This window comes from Parasteatoda tepidariorum, chromosome 2, assembly GCF_982258835.1.
Source record: "Parasteatoda tepidariorum strain Cologne lab strain chromosome 2, Ptep-v5.0, whole genome shotgun sequence".
NCBI classification, from domain to species: domain Eukaryota; kingdom Metazoa; phylum Arthropoda; class Arachnida; order Araneae; family Theridiidae; genus Parasteatoda; species Parasteatoda tepidariorum.
In genome coordinates, this window is record NC_141756.1 from 7,077,081 (window position 1) to 7,097,931 (window position 20,851).

Below are 20,851 nucleotides of genomic sequence, written 5' to 3' on the forward strand. Positions count from 1 at the left end.
CTTTTCCCTCTCTCATACTAATCAGTTAATTCTAATTAATGACGTTTTTTCTATTACGGTACTGAACCAGGCACGCTACCTGAAATTTACGGACCCAGTAATTTAGTGAAGGGTGTGGAGTTGATACCGAATGTTATTTTTTTTGGGGGGGGGGGTTAAATCCGGTGTCCCCTAAACATCTTCTCTGTCGATGACGGGGATATAAATTATCATCTAGTTATACAAGCATAACTAATTAACTATTTTATTGAAATTGTGATTCCTATTTTTACCACTAAATCCACTCATTTATTCAATTTTTTATAAGAAAAAATTTTCTTACACGCCTAATTAGTGGGCCTACATCCTATTACTGGATGTCGAATATTGAAAAAGCTTGGACACCTGTAATTTGGCCTGAAATATATTTTGAATTTCTTTTAGATGGATCCACCATATACATAATCATACAGGGTATACGAAAAGAAATCAATAATCTTAAAAAGTCAATTAAGAAACAAATCGATAAAAATAGATGTAGGCATTTCTGCAGTCAGCTAGAGCAACAGAAAATATTTATTATTGTCATTATTAAAATTAGTTTAATAGTTTGTCAACAGAGGGCACTGCTGTTTAGAAACTATAAAATGATATTCATTTTTGCTGAAAATATATGTACTGTTTTTTGATAGTTTTACTTTCTGAATTCATCACCTAGTTGATACAAATCTAGACACACAATATGGCAAAAAAGAAATCTTATTATATTGCTTTTGTTAACCTGCCTTAATTTATCAACAAAATTTTGTCTCATGTTTTTCTAGCGCAATGTGTATAACTGTTTTCCTTTAAAATGTGGATAAAATACATTGGAAAGCCTTTTAATGCCCAGCCACAGCTTTAAAAATATACTATGTATTGACATAAGATCAAAACATGAATATTAATAAAATAGCTCCTAAGCATGAATCGCCTATGATACAACTATTTTTTGCAAGAAGATAACCACCGTTCTTTTTTTTAAAAAATGAAGGAAATGCTTGGTGCAAAAGGAAAAACGAAATAAAAAAAAATGTAACGCAGAGTCGAAGTTTTAATATGCAAACACTTCTACGCAAATTATGCATTTTAAAACATTATGCCCTGTATAGGTTTATTGGTGTCACTTTAATATTCTTTCCTTAAATAGTTCACAATAATAAATTATTCAATAAATCTATAACAGTATAAGAAAAAACGGAAGAATAGTGTTCGCAACATTGTTTTAAATTTATTATTTGTCTTTTTTGACAAAGCTTTCTCACTCTGGTTTTCAAAATTTAGTTACATTTTACAATTATTACAAAACCAATGATGACAACCTATGACATCAACCGATTCGCATCCTCATTTAACATTAACCTCGATGCGTTTAAGTGTTGCAAAATGGATGTCAAAATCTCCTATATCATGCTAAAATATTTATTATTTATAAAATCATTTTCTTTTATTTATATATATATATATATATATATATATATACATATATATATATATATATATATTAAATGTTCCTCTGAGGAAGCATCTTTTAAAAGTATTTAATCATTATTTAGAGTGAGTATTTTTTGATTGAAAAACTTGATTGATTTTTTTAACCGTTGGTAATTGAATTATGTATTATACGCAAATATATTATTCAATATGTCATTTTTCTTTTTTTTATGAAGATGCAAAAATAATTTATTTTCTAAAAATATAATAAAGCTTGACAAGTGATTAATTGATTTATCACTAAGTTAATCTGTATGGTGTTTATCAGTATTCCATTAATTTTAAATATGTTTTTATTATGTCATTTTCATTATGCCTACATCATTCTGGTTTTGTGTGACTCTATTTTAAAAAGTGCAAAATTTAGGAGTTTACCTTAACAAATAAAATCAATATTCCTGAACGAATATCATATAACCTATACAGCAATTTTATTAAAAATAAAAAAAGAAACAGATTCTTTTTCTTAAATTTAACAAAAAATATCATTTAAACTTCATAGAGAAAAGTTTATTTACAAGTGTACATGCTTCAATCACAAAAATACAATTTCAAAAATTGCTTTCAAACAAACAATAATAACAAAAACAATATATACAAGCTTAATATAACCATTTGTCGATTCCTTTGAAATACCAAAGCAGTTTGGCGCCAGGATTTGATACAAATTAATAGCAGAAAAAGCTTCCTCATGCAAGCCCCTATCATGTACAGCATGTCCCATTTGGCGAAGATATTGAGCGCAGAGAAAGCTAATACTATTTTCAAACTAAACCTTGTTGCCAAAAGAGACGTCCTATAAACAAAATACAAGTTATGAAATTTTGAATACATATTTAAAATTTTAATTTTAAGTACATTTGGCGAAGATATTGAGCACAAAGAAAGCTAATGCTATTTCCAAACTAAACCATGTTGCCAAAATGGACGTCCGATAAGCAAAATACATGTTATAAAATTTTAAATACTTATTTTAATTGAAAAATATAATTTGTTTGATCTGCCAACTTTTTTTTGCGAATTTTTTTTTCCTTCTTTGTTTTTAATACGAGCTTACAACAGTGTTCTAGATTTAAGGAACTGTTCTAGATCTTACGGAAATTAAACACTCTGTATTAAATATTTTCTTGCAAACATTAGTGTTCTATATTATAAGGAATTATTCTAGATCCTAAGAAACTAAACTCCCTGTTATTAGGTATCTTTATCGAATATTAATGCTCTAGATCATAAAGAATTGTCCTGGATCCTATGGAGCTAAACTCCCTGTTATTAGATATCTGTTATTAGATACTCCCTGTTATTAGCTAACATCAGTGCTCTAGATCATAGAAAAACTTTTCCAGATCCTCTGAAACTCAACTCCCTGTTATTAGATGTCTTAGCTAACATTAATGATCTATATCATTAGGAACTATCATAAAACCTAAAGAACTAAGCTTCAAGATATTCGATATCTTTAGCTAACTTAGTGCTCTTGATCATAAGAAACTATCCTAGATTTATTGGAATGAAACTCACCGTAATTAGATATCTTTGAAAAAAAAAAGATTCATTTTGTTGCAACGAAAACTGACATTTTCATTAAAATTTAAAATAAAAAAACTTATGAATAACTACATGGAATTCAAAAGAGACACTAATACATAATAGTTTTCATCGGAAATATAACACTTTGAGTTATAGACTAACATTTTCTATTATTTTATTATTTCATGCTTTTTAACATTCCTTTTGCTATAAAATTTAATAAAATATGATATTTATTTCTTTGATAATTAGTAAATAAATAATATCGGTTCAATTGATATTTTTTAATGCAAATATGGATATATATATATATATATATATTGCAATTTTTGTTTATATTTTTCTACAAATAAATTTATTTCATGTTATGGATGAGCTTTGTGCATTATTTTTCGTTCCCATTTACATTCAAGCTTTTCCGTAATAAATAAAAGAACTTCTTTGCTATCTAACAAAAAAACCACTTACTGTGCAAAAAAGCCGACGCAACTGTGTATAAAAATCAAAGACCTTTGCTATTTCACTTATTAGTGACCAACGCTGGAAACGTATGAAATATCAGAGTTTGAATCATGAACTACGAGTTCAAATATTAAGTAATCGTTTAATAGAAAAATCAAATTTAAAATAAAAATTACTTCTTCAAAAGAAGGAATCGTGAATTAGAAGTAGCATTTTGCTCAATAGTTTTTTTTTTTTTTTTTTTTTTTTTTTTTGTAAGGAGCATATAATTTCTGTGTGTAATTACAAGCGAAAAGACGCGAGGGACCATTCTATGATAAGCAGAATGCTTATGATTATTTGATAATTATTTGAGAAGGGTAGATAAGGAAGAAAACTCAGTTACTAATAAAAACGGAATGATTAGTCCTCCCAAGTTAAGCACTGTGAACTAAATGTTCAGCTCACAATGGGATACCTATAGACTCAGCATACCAACATGTGAAACTGTACGAATCTCATGGCAAGATCAACTTTATGCAGAATCTAGGTTTAATGTTAAATTTTATTATTGATCATTAGTAATGACACAATTTGTCTTTGATTTTCAGTTTTCTTTCTTTTTTTGACTCTTTTTGTATTTAATTTATTTTAGTCCATTTATCCTTTTTTAGCTCATTTGCATTTATCAGCGAAACCTTAAAAAAATGCCATTAAAGTTGTTTTTAAAATTAATATTAAGTAGAGTTTTGATGCATAATAATATTTTATTAGAAAAGCCGAGACAATTTTTAGTCAAATTGATATTTTTTACAAAGTAATGACAATCTATTGTTGTAATAGATCCATCTTTCAAAATCATAATATAAATGTCAAGTAGTTTTTATCCCTGTTAAATTTTATTGTTGATAACAGAGATAATACCTCCATCTAACACATTACACCTACTCTAAAGGCAAACGGTAATAGACAACCGAAAGGCACATTTTCATACTTTTGCTTTAGAATGCGCGCATTACCTCTGCGCATCCTAATGCAAAAGTATAGGAATTCGTCACCTGTTTGCCTTTTTTTTACAACTTATCTTCTATGTGTATGGCCATCCTAAGACTTGTAGCTATATATCACAACTTACTTTATTCACACGCCAAAACATTTCCAGGAATGAACTTATAATATACAGCTTTCAACAAGAGATATGAACAGCACTTTTAACCAAATGTACACCCAAGACGCTTTTAGTTATGTAATATTTAATGATTTCAAGTTTGGTATAAAAGAATTAAAGGAAGAGGAAAGTAATTCGAATAATTTTTAGCTTACTCAAACATCTCTAATTAAAATCTACGAGTTATTGATTTTATCCTGGAATTCTAATTAAATTCCTGCTTTTAGACGAGGTCAGTTGTGAACTGTAGCTGCAATGCTTTATGCTGATGTCATAAAATTACGAGAAGAAGGTATCATCCCTGGTACCAACCATGTTATTTCATCGGGACCTCAATTACTTGACATTCATATAATGCTTTGAAGAGATACATGAAAGGAGCTCGAAATATAGATTATGATAAAAATATGGCCTGCACTCATACCGACAACATTACTAGGATGCTCTTTATTACATATCATTATTATTTGATGTTAAAAGTTTGGTACATAGAAATTATCACAGGGGATTATTATCATTGTTATTAAGTCAAATTACTTGCAACGGAAGTAATATTAAGCATATACAGCAAAAACAAGAAAAATAATATTTTATAAAGCAACTTACCATAGTAGTATTTAAACATTCTAATAATAAGAGTATTTGGGTACTCTGTAGGGAATGTGATGAGATGGTGCATAGTGAGGTCCAGCATGCACTGGGGCATAGTGTGCAGGGGCTGCGTATACAGGTGCGGGGTGTACAGGAGCAGGAACATGTGCAGGGGCTGCAGAGTGGACGCCTACGGCAGCTGGGTTTTGGTTAGCAGTTCCTGGCTCGTTGGTCTTGACCTGTGCTCTGAATCCATGATGATCAGCTACGTAATCAACTTGTCTGTGGATTCCATGAGCATCGACGTAGCCATAACTACCCTTGACACCTCCTTTTCCATCCCCAGTTTCTTTACGGAATTGTTTGTTGCCGTAATCATCCTTTACATCATAACCGTAATCATATGGCTGGGGTGCATGGGGCTGAAAACATATGGTTATTATCATTAGTATTAGAAATAATTAGTAGAATTTTTCCATACAGTTATATATATAAAATTAGACGCATATAGTTCAGTCATGCGGCTGCGATAGGCTTTAATGTTAGTCGATATAGTCATGGATTCTTTATAGAAGAAACATAGGAGCATTCAACTTAAATATTGGCGTAATTTTTGTTGTTGACGTGATTGAGAATGTTACGGAAGTAGGTAATCAATAATTTCCGAAAACATTTGCAAGCATATGGGAACCATTTTGCATACTTTATTTTAGAGAAATAAACTTTTGAAAGTTTCTAGATAAATTTCATGTTTCAATAAATTTATGGAATATACCAATATCTTTATTCATGTTTCCATCAAAAAATATATAGCCATTTAAAAGATATCAGTGCTCCTGAGACTTACCTGTATTAACTCGTAAAATTTTAATAAAATAATTTCCTTTATTTTAAGAAAACAAATTTATAAATAAATAAATCATAAGCATTCTAAAGAATGGAATTTATAATTTTAAATTTCTTAGAGTCGTGTGTAAATATTTTTTCGTTTATACGTAATATAATAAAAAAAATTATAAATAACTAAATTCAGGAAATATAGCTAAAAACTCCTTCATAAAAAGAATAAAATATTACTCACATAATCGTGATGTTCATCATGGTGGGCATATCCATGGGATGGGTAATGGTGGTATTGTGCTGAAGCCACCACAGCAAATGCAACCAAAAGGGCAACCTAAAATTACATTTAAAGCATTTGATTTAATGAATAAAGTGGTTATATTACATGCACACCTTAACATTAAGGGGGATTGAATAAAATATGCGGTGTAAATTTTGAAATTTAAAAAATATCGTTTTAATGATTATAAATGATTTTAACGGCAGTAAGTGATGCACTGAAAAGCTTTATATTTCATATTTTCATCCCCTATCTCTATCTTTATCTTAAGATAGTTTTGAAAGTTTCAACTTACAACTAACAGTGAGCGATTGTCTGAGAACAAAAGCATACTAAAAAAGCTATACTATGGATAAATACATTATTAATAATAGCTGTAAAATTTGATTTCTAAATCAAATTTCCTTTGGATAAACTTTATATAATTTGAGATTAAATAATGTGTATATTCAACGTTAAAAACACAATATGCTTTAAGTTGCTTCATTTAAATTTCCACGCACTGTCTCAGATGGGAGATTGTAACAATTAGGGCATTAAATAGGCATAAATATAAATTAGCATAAAAATTAATTTGGCATAATTAGACAATTATATTTTCCCTGAAACTTATTTTGATACTCTTACAGCTCATTTTCTCCAACTCATTTTTATACTTTTGTGAAATCAAAATATGACCTACATTCCATGATTTTTCAGCATACTCAAAATAAAATAGATACTGAAGGGGATTATTTTTAAATATTCAGAAACTGAATAAAATACGGGTGATTTTCAAAGAAATTAAAAACAGTGAAAAAAATTTAAGGTTTTGACAAACTTTTCTGATCAAAATAATTTAAATTTTTTGTAATACAATTTTTTAGTTTTGATAACATTTATCAATTCTTAAATTCATTTTTTAAAATTTAAAATAAAAGATTTATTTTATTTTTAATTTTAAAGTTTTTTTTAAAAATTATATTGTTTATTTATAATATAGTTGATATTTTTGTTCCTCGATTCCTCTAATGAGCTCATCGCTTTTTTAATTACATGTTAATTAAACAAAAACTTAACTAGATTTTCTGATAAATATTTTTATTGTAAATTACTCTAATAATATTTTCGCAACTTTCCATCGAATTTTTGAGCTTAATTTTAGTATACATAATTTTCTAATTTTTCCTAAAAAATATGCTTAGTCATAAATTAATAAAGTAATATGTTTACAGTAAAATAGTTCAGTGGTTTAATGGAAGTAAATGCAAATTTCGAGACGAGCAGCAGAATTGTAACAATGTGATCGTTTTTAATTCTCGTACAAGCTGGTACCCAGCGATATGAAACTGGGTGGGCTTGAAGTCGCCACTGCAGGGTCAGAACCCAGTTCTTCACATTGACAGTTCAGTGCAATCATAGCAACTATTTACAGTACTTTCTATAGACATTACAGTACTTTTTATAAAAAAAATCAAATTTAAAATTTCTAGATGAAATGCACATGTAAAATCCATTTATTTACTGAATTCATTCCATTGAAATTTATTTACTTACACCCTTTTAGGCAAGTAAATACATAATTAACTCTTAAAACTTTATTTATTGATGAAGAATTAACTTTTTTGAAAGCTTATTGTTTTCAAAATGGAAACGTAATCAAATTGCTTCATCTTCAATTTTTTTGATATTTTGTATCGCAAAAATAAATAAAACTAGAAAAAACCTCTTGAAAGCAAAAAAAAAAAAGATCTGTTAATGTACAAAATATTATGCATTTTATAACATGCAACAAATTAAATATTTGAAAATGTTTTCTTACCCATAGTGTATATAGTGTACAGAGGATTTATTGATTTAATTTTATACAAAAAAATGTGAACAATTCTCCCCTTTTTTTCAACACATGAACTCTTAAAAAACATTTCTAGTACATATTCGATTGGAAAAGGTTTTTCTCCTTAAAATTTAAAAATAATTATCGTTTTGGTAAGAATGAATATAATAATTTGACAATATAATAGCATTGGAATAATTAAATAATCAAGGAATGAAAGGGAAAACTAACTCTGTTTTCCAAGCATCCAATGAACACAAAAATAAAATATAAACTTGAATAAAGAAACATTTACAATTTATTATGCTGCCTTTTCAAATTACAGTTGATAATTAAAAAAAGTTTTTTGTTAAGAATTTTTAAACTTTATCCTTAAAGAAATCTCTGTGAGTTCATGAAGGAATGCAACACATTCATGTTCATTCTCCTTTTAAATGACTTTTTTCCACTTCGTCTATAAAATAAAAATGAGTTCACTGTGTCCCATTCTTTCTATTAACAATTTTATCAAAAAGTAAGTATTTAAAAAATATCAGAGAAAAAATTTCTCCCATCCTTAAAAATATATTTAAAATCATTTAAACATTTAAAGGACTCTGATTATTCTAAATAAAATATTTTAATTTTTTTAACAAGTTGATTCTATCTAAAGCAATCCAGATAAACTTTTTTATTTGTCTCATCTTAATTTCTATATTCATAAAGGTTAGTTTCTTAAGTCTTCTAAAAATTCAATTCCTGAAAAGTTAGTAACTTTTAAAACAATTTTGTTCAATTAGTTGATTTAATCTCCGTTTTCGTTTCTATCTCTCATTTTTCTCATTGACCAGAAGTATCCATTCGTATATGAAGTAAATTGTTATCTTACCTTAAAAATCATAATGCTTCCTTGTTAAAAAGCCTTAAGGATCACAACACACTTACTAACTTTCACTTTCGAATTAATATCGCCATTCCAAAGCTGCAGACAGTATTTATACCTCGGAGAAAGGCAACATATTGGAATAGGAAGCGATACCTTTGAGATTCGAATTCTAGGTCAAGCTGATTCGAAACCAAGATTAACACGCATTGTGAGTAGAACAAATGCCCATACAAAAGCCTCCATAAGAAATCCTATTGTCCATTTAAATGAGCACTGGTCAAACATGCCGACGAAATCGGAGGGGGGAGGAAGAAAAACATAATACAGTTACAAAGTAAAGAACAAGTGAAAGTACTTGTAGTCAATTCGTGTGTGCCATATGGTACCACGCCTTGCACATTACGAACACCTCAGTTACGAAAGTTTAAAAAGTAATTTTTTTTCTCCTTGAAGAAATATCTTTGGTGAAGTATAATATCGGGTCACATTCACATAAAAGATATTAGTTTTAGTCACAATAGCCCTAAAAATATAGGTTAATCGTGGAACAGATTTTTTTTTTCTCGTTTCAATTTTGTAAATCAGATATAATTTTCCTTTCTTAACTAGATTCGAACCCCATCCATTTTTGTAGAAGAATTAACTTAGCACGTTCGTTAATCAGAAATTAATTTTTACATTCAAAAATAAATGGATTTGTTTAACACGAGCAATAAATTTGATGATCGAAGCCTGTGAAAGAATGAGCTTTAACCCATTCTGTCTGTCTTGTCTTTTTTGGAATTTTAAGAACTTACACAATGTCGTGTTGAGATGTTTGAGTTGGAAAATAATTCGTGATAAATGATTGTCTGCTTCATTGTTATTGAACAAAGGCTGATTCTCTGAGAAAGGTTTAACAAATATTAACGGTTCTTTTACATTTGTTAAATGTTTATGAAGCTTCAACATGGACATGGTTATGTGCTTGTATCTCTTGTATATTGCAATGAGTAATTTCATGGTCATATAATTTTAAAGCAGTCATATTATTTGGTTAAAATACAAAATTAACTTTTGTATAACATCATTACCAAAGCGTACTTTTAGTTTGCTTTAAATCACACATTTTTTTGAGCTAAACAAAAGTGCAGTTTATCAAACTGTAATTAAACTCTTGATGCAATATTTTTAATTTATATAAGAAAAATACGTAACATAGAATAGGAGTACTAAGGAAATTAGTATTAACTATAATATTTTTAAAAAAAAAATCTTGATCTTATATACGAAACAAATTATTGGTTAAGAGTATTTTGAAGAAAATTAATTTTAAAAAAAATTGTAAAAAATTAAAAAAAAAGAAACATTAATAAATTTTTTACATTAGGAGTACCGCCAAAATATTCGGCAAGTGTCTCAGGAGCGATTTTATTTATTTCTTTATATGCTTTATATATTCCCTAATAGCTTGAGATAACTATATTCCCTAATATATATGCTTTATATATTTATCCTTTTATAGGCCTTTTTTATTCCCTAATAAATATCTTTATTATGTGTTTTTGCGATTTTTTATAAAGATTGAATTAAGCTAGATTTTACACGAACCGATTACATGCTTAATCAGAGAAAGTACGTTTTTGTGTCAGATTTTATAATTCAAATTATTGTGTTCGTTAATTAATTATGATTGAAACCTGGAACCTGAAGATCGGATGATCTGATCAAAAGTTATTCATGGGTGGTTCCGTTTTTTGTTTTGCGCTACGAACTAATTTTCCCCCGCGCCTGAGTCTGCCAATTTTTTTTTAAAAAAAATTTTTTTTTTTTATTAGCTTATGAAATCAGTGTCTCCTAATAAATCAGGAAAGGAGAAAAACGGAAAAGGATGGTACGTCATGAAGTCCAGACTGAATTTGCTTACGAGGTTTACTTTAGCTCTTGAAATTTGGTTTCCTTTTTTAAAAATACATTTACAGCTATATTACTGTCTGACATCGTTTGAACATTTTATTATAAAATACGCATAATCTAACTATATTTCTGCATATTATAACGTTATGCTGAACCAAATTAAAGCACCCAAAAAGTCAGGTTCCATTTTTTTATAAGCTTCTGCAAAAACCAGCAATAAAAGTTCTAAAAATTTCAAAAGCTGTCAGCTAAACTATCCAATATTATGAGGCGTGTGGTTCACAAGTTAGTTTTAAAGTGTGTTGTGATTTTTTTTGGTGTCCACTTTTCTAAAATTATTGCCATATAAAAATTTTAAACGTAGTTCATTTAAACTATGATTTTAATTTTTATTTTACACAATTTGTGAGCATATTTTAATTGAACTATACTTTTTTGCCCATATGCAGTCTTAAAATTCCAAGCATTAACTTTAAATGTAACTAAATGTAAGTTTTTATTTGTTGAAAAATTAGCGAAATACAAAGAAAAACCGACCATATCCAAAGAAAAAATATTGAATAATCCCCTTGTGCCCTTGCCTCATTGTATTACGTTTTAAAACACACTATCTCAAAGCTCCTTAAATCAATAGGTTTTGGCTCCAAACTCGTCGCTATTAAGCGTTAAAGAGAATAATCTTTTTCAGAAAATTCTTTGTTCTATAGATGCCCAGTTTTGCAACTAAACGGTTTACTTGTTCGGAATCCTTGAATTATACAAAATCTTTTTGAAGAAGTTATTAGGGAAATTTCGCAAATTTAAATTGGCTCCCGTGCGTAAGATTTTAAGTAATTGAGCATCCGTTAATTCTAGTAAAATGCCCATGCATCGTTGAAAAAATAGCAAACTTAGGTAAGTAAAAAGAAGAGATTTATAAACAGAACAGAGAGAACAATAAACCGTAAGTTAAAAACGCTAACATAGGGGATCGAATATCATTTTAACTGTGACTAAAATTAAAACAGACATTTAAAAGGGACGTGGTCGATCTCTTCATTCAACCAATTGTTGTAATAACACACGATTCACTACTAAAGTTCATTAATATATTTCTTCAAATTCGCATTTCATGTCCATGTTTAAAATTCGAAGGTAGGCTTAAACAGAAGACAGACAGCATTTAACAACTGAAACAGCGCGCTTGTAGCTTTGTTTTTGTAACTTTGTCTCTGTAGCGTTAATCACGCCAACATAACGTAAAGGTAAGTAGCATCTAAAGTAAAAGTGAGCATGCGCATTTGCTTTCGTGAAAGTAACTTAAAAGTGCGAGATCTCCCTATTTTTGATTCTTCATAATAAATTAGGTGATTCAGTTTATATTATTCAAATTTTCGCATCAAATTTATTTTTGATACTGTTTTTAACAATGGCACTATAATGTTTATAACTAGAGCCCGGATTTTGATGACCTAAAAAATCTCAATTAATGCCCTTAAAAAGTGCAAAAAATACCCTTATGAACTGCAAAAAATGCCCTTAAAAGTGCAAAAAATGCCCTTAAAATGCGAAAATTGCGCTAAAAATGCCTTATGACATGCCTTAAATAGAAGTAAAAATATTGAACTAAAACAATGTTTTACTCTTCAAAATTATTATGAGTCGTTTCAAAAAATATAAAGCAATGCAATACTTGTTCTACGTTCATTAAAGTTCGACAAATATATTTTATATCCAAAAATAACAAAAAAAGGAAAATATATTAACTCCAAAACATTTTCATTTTGTATAGAAATTTAAATGAATATAACTTCCATCTCATAATATTACTAAATATCAGAATTACAGTGGATTAATAAATATTTTTTTTAATATTTTGAAATGTAAACGAGCGTCTCTTGTCTGAAAGCAAATTTTTATACCAGGAGAAGCTTCTTTCAACGTCTACTGATGTTATTGGTGCGTACTTGAAAAGGACGGTCACACTTACTGACAATTCTTCTTCAATTTTAAAAGATGTTGCTTCACCTGTTAATATCCTAGAAATTTTCTTCATTGTTTGGAAGCCAGTGTAATAATAAGAAATTATAAGAAATAATGAAAATTAGAAAAATTTAACAAAAAATTTAAAAAATGCTTTAAAATGCAAAATACGCCCCAAAATTTTAAAGAAAATGCCCCATAAATCTCAAAAAATGCTCTAAAGGACAAAGAATGTCCAAAAATGCAAAAAATGCAAAAAAATGCAAATGTCATCAAAATCCGGGTCTTATTTATAACAATGACACTTATTGCTAAATGAGAGAAAGAATAAACTTAACATCAATCCCATAATTCACATAAAAGCAATATCGTAATGTAATTCTCGTAATAGTAATGTCATCAGCGTACCACATGATCTTTCGATAGATCTATTAGTTCCGCCAAATGTGATAATATCAGCCACGACGGAACTTCTTTGGAACACAATGGACTCTCCGAAGTAAACAAAAGGTGAAAAAGTTCTTTTTGTGTGAGAGATGCTCAAGCCGGGTGACGAAAAAAATGCTTTTATTGCGTGACACAGGATCATGAAACAAAATATCTTTTTCTGTCGTAACTATGGTAATGGTTATGAAGAAAATAAAAGTAATAGAATGACCATGCTTTAGCCATATAAATTTGGTTGGTCTGTTAGATTGATATCTATAGAAGATCTATAGGTGAAGAAAGATTATACATTTGAAAGTGATGTTCATCGGAAGATTTTTTTTTACTTCATCTGTACTTTTGTGAAGTGAATTTTTTAGGAAAATTTTTTATCAATAAATTATTTCTTCTTCTTATTTTTTTTAAATATTTTTCTTCCACTTTATACTTGAATTTATTGAGGTAAATTAAACTGAAGCCCATTAATGATTCTTAAAAAAAATTGTTTTAAATTTGAAAAAAGCTAAAATTTGTTATTGAATATATTTTTTCCATTTTAATTATATTTCTTCAATTTCTTCTTAAACATCTAATACAGGAATTTGAATTTATTTCTTCTATTTCTTTTTAAATACGTAATACACGAATTTGAATATATTTCTTCCATTTCTTCCTAAAACATAATACAGGAATTTATATACATATCTTCTATTTCTGCTTAAATATCTAATACATGAAATTGATTATTTTCTTCTAGAAGATATATTTGATATTATCCGCTTCTAAAAGCGCTACTTCTTCAATAAAAAAAATTCTATGAATATCAGTTTTTCGGAATCCTTTTTTTAAAATTTTCATGTATTTAATTTATGTAATAATAAGACATAATATAACAGGTTTTTGTTGAAAGCCATTCTAAACTTCATAAGGTGCGAGATATGTAGAATTCAAGAGCCAATTTTATAACATATCTTATAGAAAGTAGAAAGAAAGTTATTCTATGCTAGAAAAACACAATTTGTTTAATAAACAACTATAAAGATATCTGTTTTTTAAATCATTGCTTAATATATATATATATATATATATATATATATATATATACAATCTTCCTTTTCTTGAAATTGTGTTTAAAAGATTTTGCGTCAGAAGTATGACTCTCACTTTCAATTGAAGAGCACGAAAAAAAGTGATTCTACCATGTGGTAGAAAATTTTGACAGTTTACACTAAAAAAAGTACTGTTAAGATTTTCAGATCCATTTACGGTAAAAAGTACCGTCACTCTGAGTGTCGATATTTCTTACAATAAAATCAATTTTTACCAGAACATGTTACGGAAAAAAATGATTTACTAGAATTTTCACTGTAAAGTAAAATCACAGAATTTATTTAAATAAATATCATGATAAAACTTACTGTATACTTTACAGTAAAAATGAATTTCACGATGAAATGGATTTTATGGAGAATTCTCCCTGCGTGCCGGTACTTTATACCGGGATATTTTTAACAGTTAAGATAAATTAAAATATAATTGTAAAATGTTGTTTGAGAATGATTGGAAGCTTTTAGTGAATTATGAAGCATTATTACAGGACATAGAATAATTTAATATCACTAGAAGTGCTGAAGAGACGAAAAAAAGTACCTTAACTTTTTAGAAACGTATCAGTTGCTATATCAATAGATAGAGCGTTTTAAAGATAATAAAATGTTATTGCGTTTTAAAGATATTAAATGTCAATGTTGTACATTTTTAACATTAGCTTTTATGCTGTCATAACACTACAGATTAGTCGTAACTAAACACATACACTAATTGCCTTGAAATTTATATAGTTTAATCAATCTGCTTTCTCTTCTTCAAACAGATTGATTGCAAATTAATTTTTCCACAACACTTTATTTAATTGACACAAATTAAGGAGTTTCTCATTACTCATCAAATGAAGCCATTGAGAATAATTTTGCAAAAGCAGAAACTTTTAAGAAACTTTTTTCATTTCAATCAATACAGCAACCTCTGTCATTCTGGTCTCAGACGAGTAAACATAAAAAGGAATGTCGCCAAGAGATTAGATAATACCAACAATCGAACAGTTCAACAATCTGAATTAATCCCGTGATATGAAGACAAAAGAAACATAAAACTCTCACTTCAGAAACATCCTTATGGCAATTTAATATGCCCATTTGGCGATATAATCCTCTTTTTTTTTCGATTCAGAAACACTTTCACTTTTAAATCCACACTAATGGATAGTGATCTTTAAACTTAGACATAAAAGGTCAAAGCTCCTGTTCCCATACAGATATGTTCGTATTTATAACAAGGAAGGTTTGTCTCTTGAATCTGTATTGATTAATGAAATCTTATTGAATCTGTATTGAATATTGAATAAAAAACATTGCATACCGAATAAAAAGAATTGGATATTTAAAAAAGTCATACTTAATTAAAAGAATTGAACACGCCGTAATAGCCCAGTGGTTAGAGAGACAAACTCCAGTCCGGAAGGGTCGGGGTTCGCTCCTCGACTCCCATAATGAATCATCGGGTACGTGTGGGTATATGTTTAACCTGTAGAATAGAAAGTCCAGGGGTAGGTCGCTGAGAAGTTCAATGGAACTGGATAAAATTTCGTTCCTCTTCAGGTCTTTGTCTAAACTGAGGAAGTAGACTCACGACTGAGTAGTGCCGCCACCTACACATGGAGCTCTAAGTTAAAACCTACTTGCTGTGAAATTTTATCAAACGGAAGGCGCACCCTCCTGTTACCTATTAATTGTATTAAAACAATTTTTTAATATATAATTTAGATCCTCTTCGGCTTTGTTAAGCCTAGTTTGAATTCATATTATAAGAAACTTATTTTATTTTTAAAAATATATGCATTCCTAAATTAATGATTCTTACTTTATCTTAAAGTAATTTATTGACTCATATGCGTATCATATCTTATTGTAACTTTAAATTTGGGATAAATTAAATAGCAGAATTGGTTTAGGCTACTTTGCACCAAGTGGTGTAAGAGAACATTCGTGGTGCAGAGAGGTAAGGATTATGTATGGTGTTTCACTACACCATTTTAGTGTAATGAAGTTGCCGCCATTTTTGGCATTGATTTACAATAATTTTTTTTAAAGTGTATGCATTATGTTATTACTTAGAGACAACATAATAATGATAGGGATATCATAGTGATAACATAACACTTGGTGATAACATAATAATATTTTACTTAATTTTACTTAAAAGAGTATGGGTTCGAGTTATATTAACAAAGCAAAAACAATGAAAAGATGGACGCCAGTCTTAAATGTGAAATTATATCGGAAATAATAAACTAATTATCAATACTAAAATTCAGATGATAATATTTTCGTGAAATAGTGCCTATTCCTTACATAGCAAAAATCCTTTAACGTGCAAAAAAAAAAAGAAAAGAAAATAACAATAAACTTTGGAATCCATACAACTCACACACGTAAAATAGTTCAATTGTAAAAAATACATAAATAAATAAATCGCTTTTACTTATGTTCTTAACAGACCGTTACTTGAAGCACGCGTTCGTAAAATGCTACTTGGGCTTGTTATTAATGCAAAATATAAAATTGCATTTGTAATGATAAATTTTAATATCAACATTTAAATTCAAAGAACACCTAGTTTCATAAAACAAAGAGAAAACCTCTATAAAACGAAATAATATACCAATCGTCACGAATATCTTAATCTACTTACAATTTTTAGAACTTTTTTACATTCGGACTAAAATAAGTCATTTTTATCTGAAAACTTTTAAACGTAAAAAACGATAAATGAATAAATCGTCTGCTATGAAATGTCTACAACTTGCACAAGAAAAATAGTTTGATTGTAACTACGAAAAAAAGTAATATCGCTTTCAATTTCGATCACAGTAAACCGTTACCTTAAACGTGCATTCGTAAAATCTTATTGGGTGGTGTTTTGAGCGAAAAATTTAAAATTGCATTTGAAATGATACCAACATTTAAATTCATTTTTTATAAAACAAAGCGCATTCCTTCGTAAGACAAAATAATATATCAACCTTCACGAATATTTCACTCAGTGCATACTCCATTTCTACGAATATTTCACGTTAGGAATAAAATAAAAAAAATTAAATGCTTAATTTTCATCTAAAAACCATTCAGAGTAAAAGAAAATCGTTTGTTGTGGAATTTTTACAACTCACACACGAGAAATAACTTGATAGTAAAAAAAAAGAAGCTAAATCACTTTCATTTTCGCTCTCGGCAAACCGTTACCTTAAACGTGCGTTCGCAAAATGCAATTAGGGTCACACGAGGGACCCAACAGGCCAACGAGATAGGTTTAGACTGAGATTATATCGTTGAAGGGGAAACTTGGTAATAACTATCCACTTGGCGCTCTAATCTTTTTGGTAATCAGAATTTCCTTATTATACGATCACCAAAACACGTTCAGCTCCCATTTTGATTGTTCGGGACTCCACCCTCAAACGATAAATAAATCCTTCGAAATAATAAAGAAAATATTATTTCCGTTTTTAAATTCACGATTTTTGAATGCGATTATTCCTTGAGTGGCGGCAAAAAGTGGCAAGGAACAAAGAATTCTACTTTAAGCTATGTATTCAAACTTTTAGGTTTGAACGTGAAAAAACGATATGGTCGGTTATTGGAAACCCTTTTCTCTACTACAGAAGTCTTTAAGCTCATAAAAAATATTATATTATAATTTTTTATTTATTTTAAAGTTAAATTTTTTTTGTTAAATTTTTAACCTAAATATTTAAATATTTTACTCTTCTGAGATATATGAGCTTTAAACTGTGGATTTACTTTATTTTTCTCAAGTATTACTTTATTTTATAACCGTCGTTGAACAGCTGACCAAATTCTAAGTTTGCGACTACCAATGTTCAACTCCATGTTCTTGTAATCTTGAACCCTATCCAAGGGAACTCCCAGATCAAGTATTGAGAGAAATATGCCATCTTGGAGGAATTTTTGATGGAACTAATCCGCATTAGAGTTACATGGTGAGGAAAATCACGGAAACTTTCCACTGTTAGCCAGGTGGCAAGTGGACTCTAATCCATGATCCCCCTACCACTCAGAATATTTTACGCCAGCACTGCGGTCGGTGCGAGCCGAGTGCGGAATTCGCATCGACCAACTATAACTGGGATTTAAACCCATGTCACCTTATTGGGAGGCTAGTTCTCTGTCCCATGAGCAACCACGACCCCCCCCCCCAATCCAAAATTTTTCTAAATCTATCCAAATTTTTTATATAGTTTTGCGTTTCCCTTTTGAGTTTACAAGTGAAATTTCTGGCTAACACATTGCCCTGTTACGGTTGGGTATAGAAAAATGAAAAAGTTGTAAAAAATGATAACAATTTAGAAAATAAAAAAACTAAAAATTAATGGCCGGGTGAAACATAGTTAGTGGTACATTTACGAAGTTTGGCTAACCCAGAAAAATAGTAAATTTTCTTCTTCAAAAATACGTTCCAGAAGATAACAAGTATATTCAAAAAACATACCTTCTTCTTCATAGCAGTTCTCTGAGGCTAGGATGAATCAAACAGAAAACAAAAACTTTGGTTATTGAAAATGAAGCAGTCCAGTTCCTTTTTTGGAAAAAAATCTTTGTTGTTTTTATTGGAGAAAAATATATTCAAAAATCATCACATTTGAGGCACGACATCATTTTAGGAATCATCAATGGCACATCCCAAGAATGTGGAACTAGTGATAACTGGAACAGGAGTTATAAAATGACTGTGAAGGATTTCCATCCCTGACGGTAGTTGGTCAGCGGATCATCTTAAAAAGCTGGAGATTTATCAGGAAAATTCTTTAGTAGGCATTAATCCAATTTATCAGGAAAATTCTTTAGTGAGCATTCATCAGAGACAATGAAAAGGACAGCATGGCGGTAGATGAGTTATTTTCAGAGAACAAAGCCCAACATCAAATAAAGATGGCGCAAGGAAGCCATCCTTCGAAAAAAAGCTTCTCCACCTTAGGGAGGTGGGAGCAAAAAAATTAAAACTCCGTTAAGCGGAGGGCAACAAATTATATGACCATCAAATTATCGAAAAGCTCTCCGTCTTTCGCGCTCTTCCTTTTTATAAGATACAAAAACTTAAAATTGAAGTTGTAGTGCATGTTGTGCAAGATAAAGTTAAATTATCTAAAAATCACGAATTGAGACGAAAAATTGATTATACGTTAAAAGTTACGGTTGAGAAACACAACAAACACGCGGAGATGAAAGATGCCGACGACCAGTGGAATTCTCAGAAAAAAAAAAGGGTGGAAACTTCTCGAAATAAAGGGGCTCTTTAAGGAGCTGGTAAGGAATTTTAGGGGGAGAATGTCCAAATTGCGCTACCGCTTAAGGGGCTAAAGAAAGAAGATGAAATAAAAAATGTATTACAAAATTAAAAGAATTAGTATTATTGATTAAAAAAAACAGGATATTTATAAATTAGGCTGTGACCTAATGTCACACACATACATACATTTCGCTATATGTATGCGTGTGTTAGCCAAACTTACTTCAATTACAGTCTGAAAAAGTTTTATCTGAAGTGTTATACTTTATAGCCGTTCATTGTATAAATCTTGTATGAACATAATATTATTTTTTTTCTCTAGTTATTTGAATGATCTACTTATAGTTTTATTTCATACTTTTTTGAAGCACTATAATATTAGTTTCAAATTTAATTTTAATATAATTTTCTTGTAAATAATTTTTATCTACTATTTTCAAATTTATATTTTGCTATATGTTTAAGTAAGCCTAAGTACGTTGTTAAGTACATTATTAGTTTTCACTTGATTGCGTTCGAGTAGCAAACAAAATTTGACTCATAAAGTCAAATTCTGACTGAAAATTAACTCAGAAAAGATTGCTACCGAATCTTTATGAATTATGTACTATTTTCATGCCGTAAAACAAACTACTTAACTTTTTTTTAAAACAAAATCGGAATTTACTGTGATTTTTTTTTTTTTTTTTTTTGCGTAAAAAAGTTTCAAGCTTAATACGTAAAGACATTATAAAGGCATATTATTTATTATTAAACTATTACGATAAACAAATTTTAAAGGAAACTAGAAATTGAGATACTTAACATTTGTAATTAAAAGTGATTATAACTACTATTTAATTGTTATTTTATTTATTGTGGTCTATAATAAATGCTTGGTTTGTTGTTAAAAGCAATATTTTAATTCTTTCATCATAAAATTATGTATCAAATAGAACGTTTGTACTAAAATAGTCCATTTTCAAAATTCATCAGATTACGATACGTATTTTACATTCATATTTTGCATTTATGTACTATTTAATTAACGTACCATGAAATAAACTACTTATCTTTATTTTTTCTATTAATTCACATAAGATGGTGCTATACGGAACAAAAACATTTCGGGTGAAATTACCGTTCTGTATGATAATGAAATGTTTGATGAAGAAA

At 29.0% G+C, this 20,851-nt stretch overlaps 1 protein-coding gene across 1 annotated transcript; it reads right to left on the reverse strand.

The window, feature by feature from the left end:
• Positions 1–2,020: 2,020 nt before the first annotated feature.
• On the reverse strand, positions 2,021–9,232 carry LOC107454442 (uncharacterized). The gene is made up of 4 exons (XM_087156834.1): positions 9,050–9,232; positions 6,324–6,419; positions 5,258–5,664; positions 2,021–2,308 (listed from the first exon to the last, which is right to left on the reverse strand). The coding sequence occupies exons 1-3, from the start codon at positions 9,059–9,061 to the stop codon at positions 5,278–5,280; spliced, it is 495 nt and encodes a 164-aa protein (XP_087012960.1). The 5' UTR covers positions 9,062–9,232; the 3' UTR covers positions 2,021–2,308; positions 5,258–5,277.
• Positions 9,233–20,851: the final 11,619 nt, after the last annotated feature.

Bases quoted from the DNA above. Each gene is read 5' to 3' on its own strand.
- LOC107454442 (XM_087156834.1), bottom strand. The intron at 5,665-6,323 runs GTGAGTAATATT...ATATGTTTTCAG, and splicing joins ATGATGAACATCACGATTAT to CCCCATGCACCCCAGCCATA.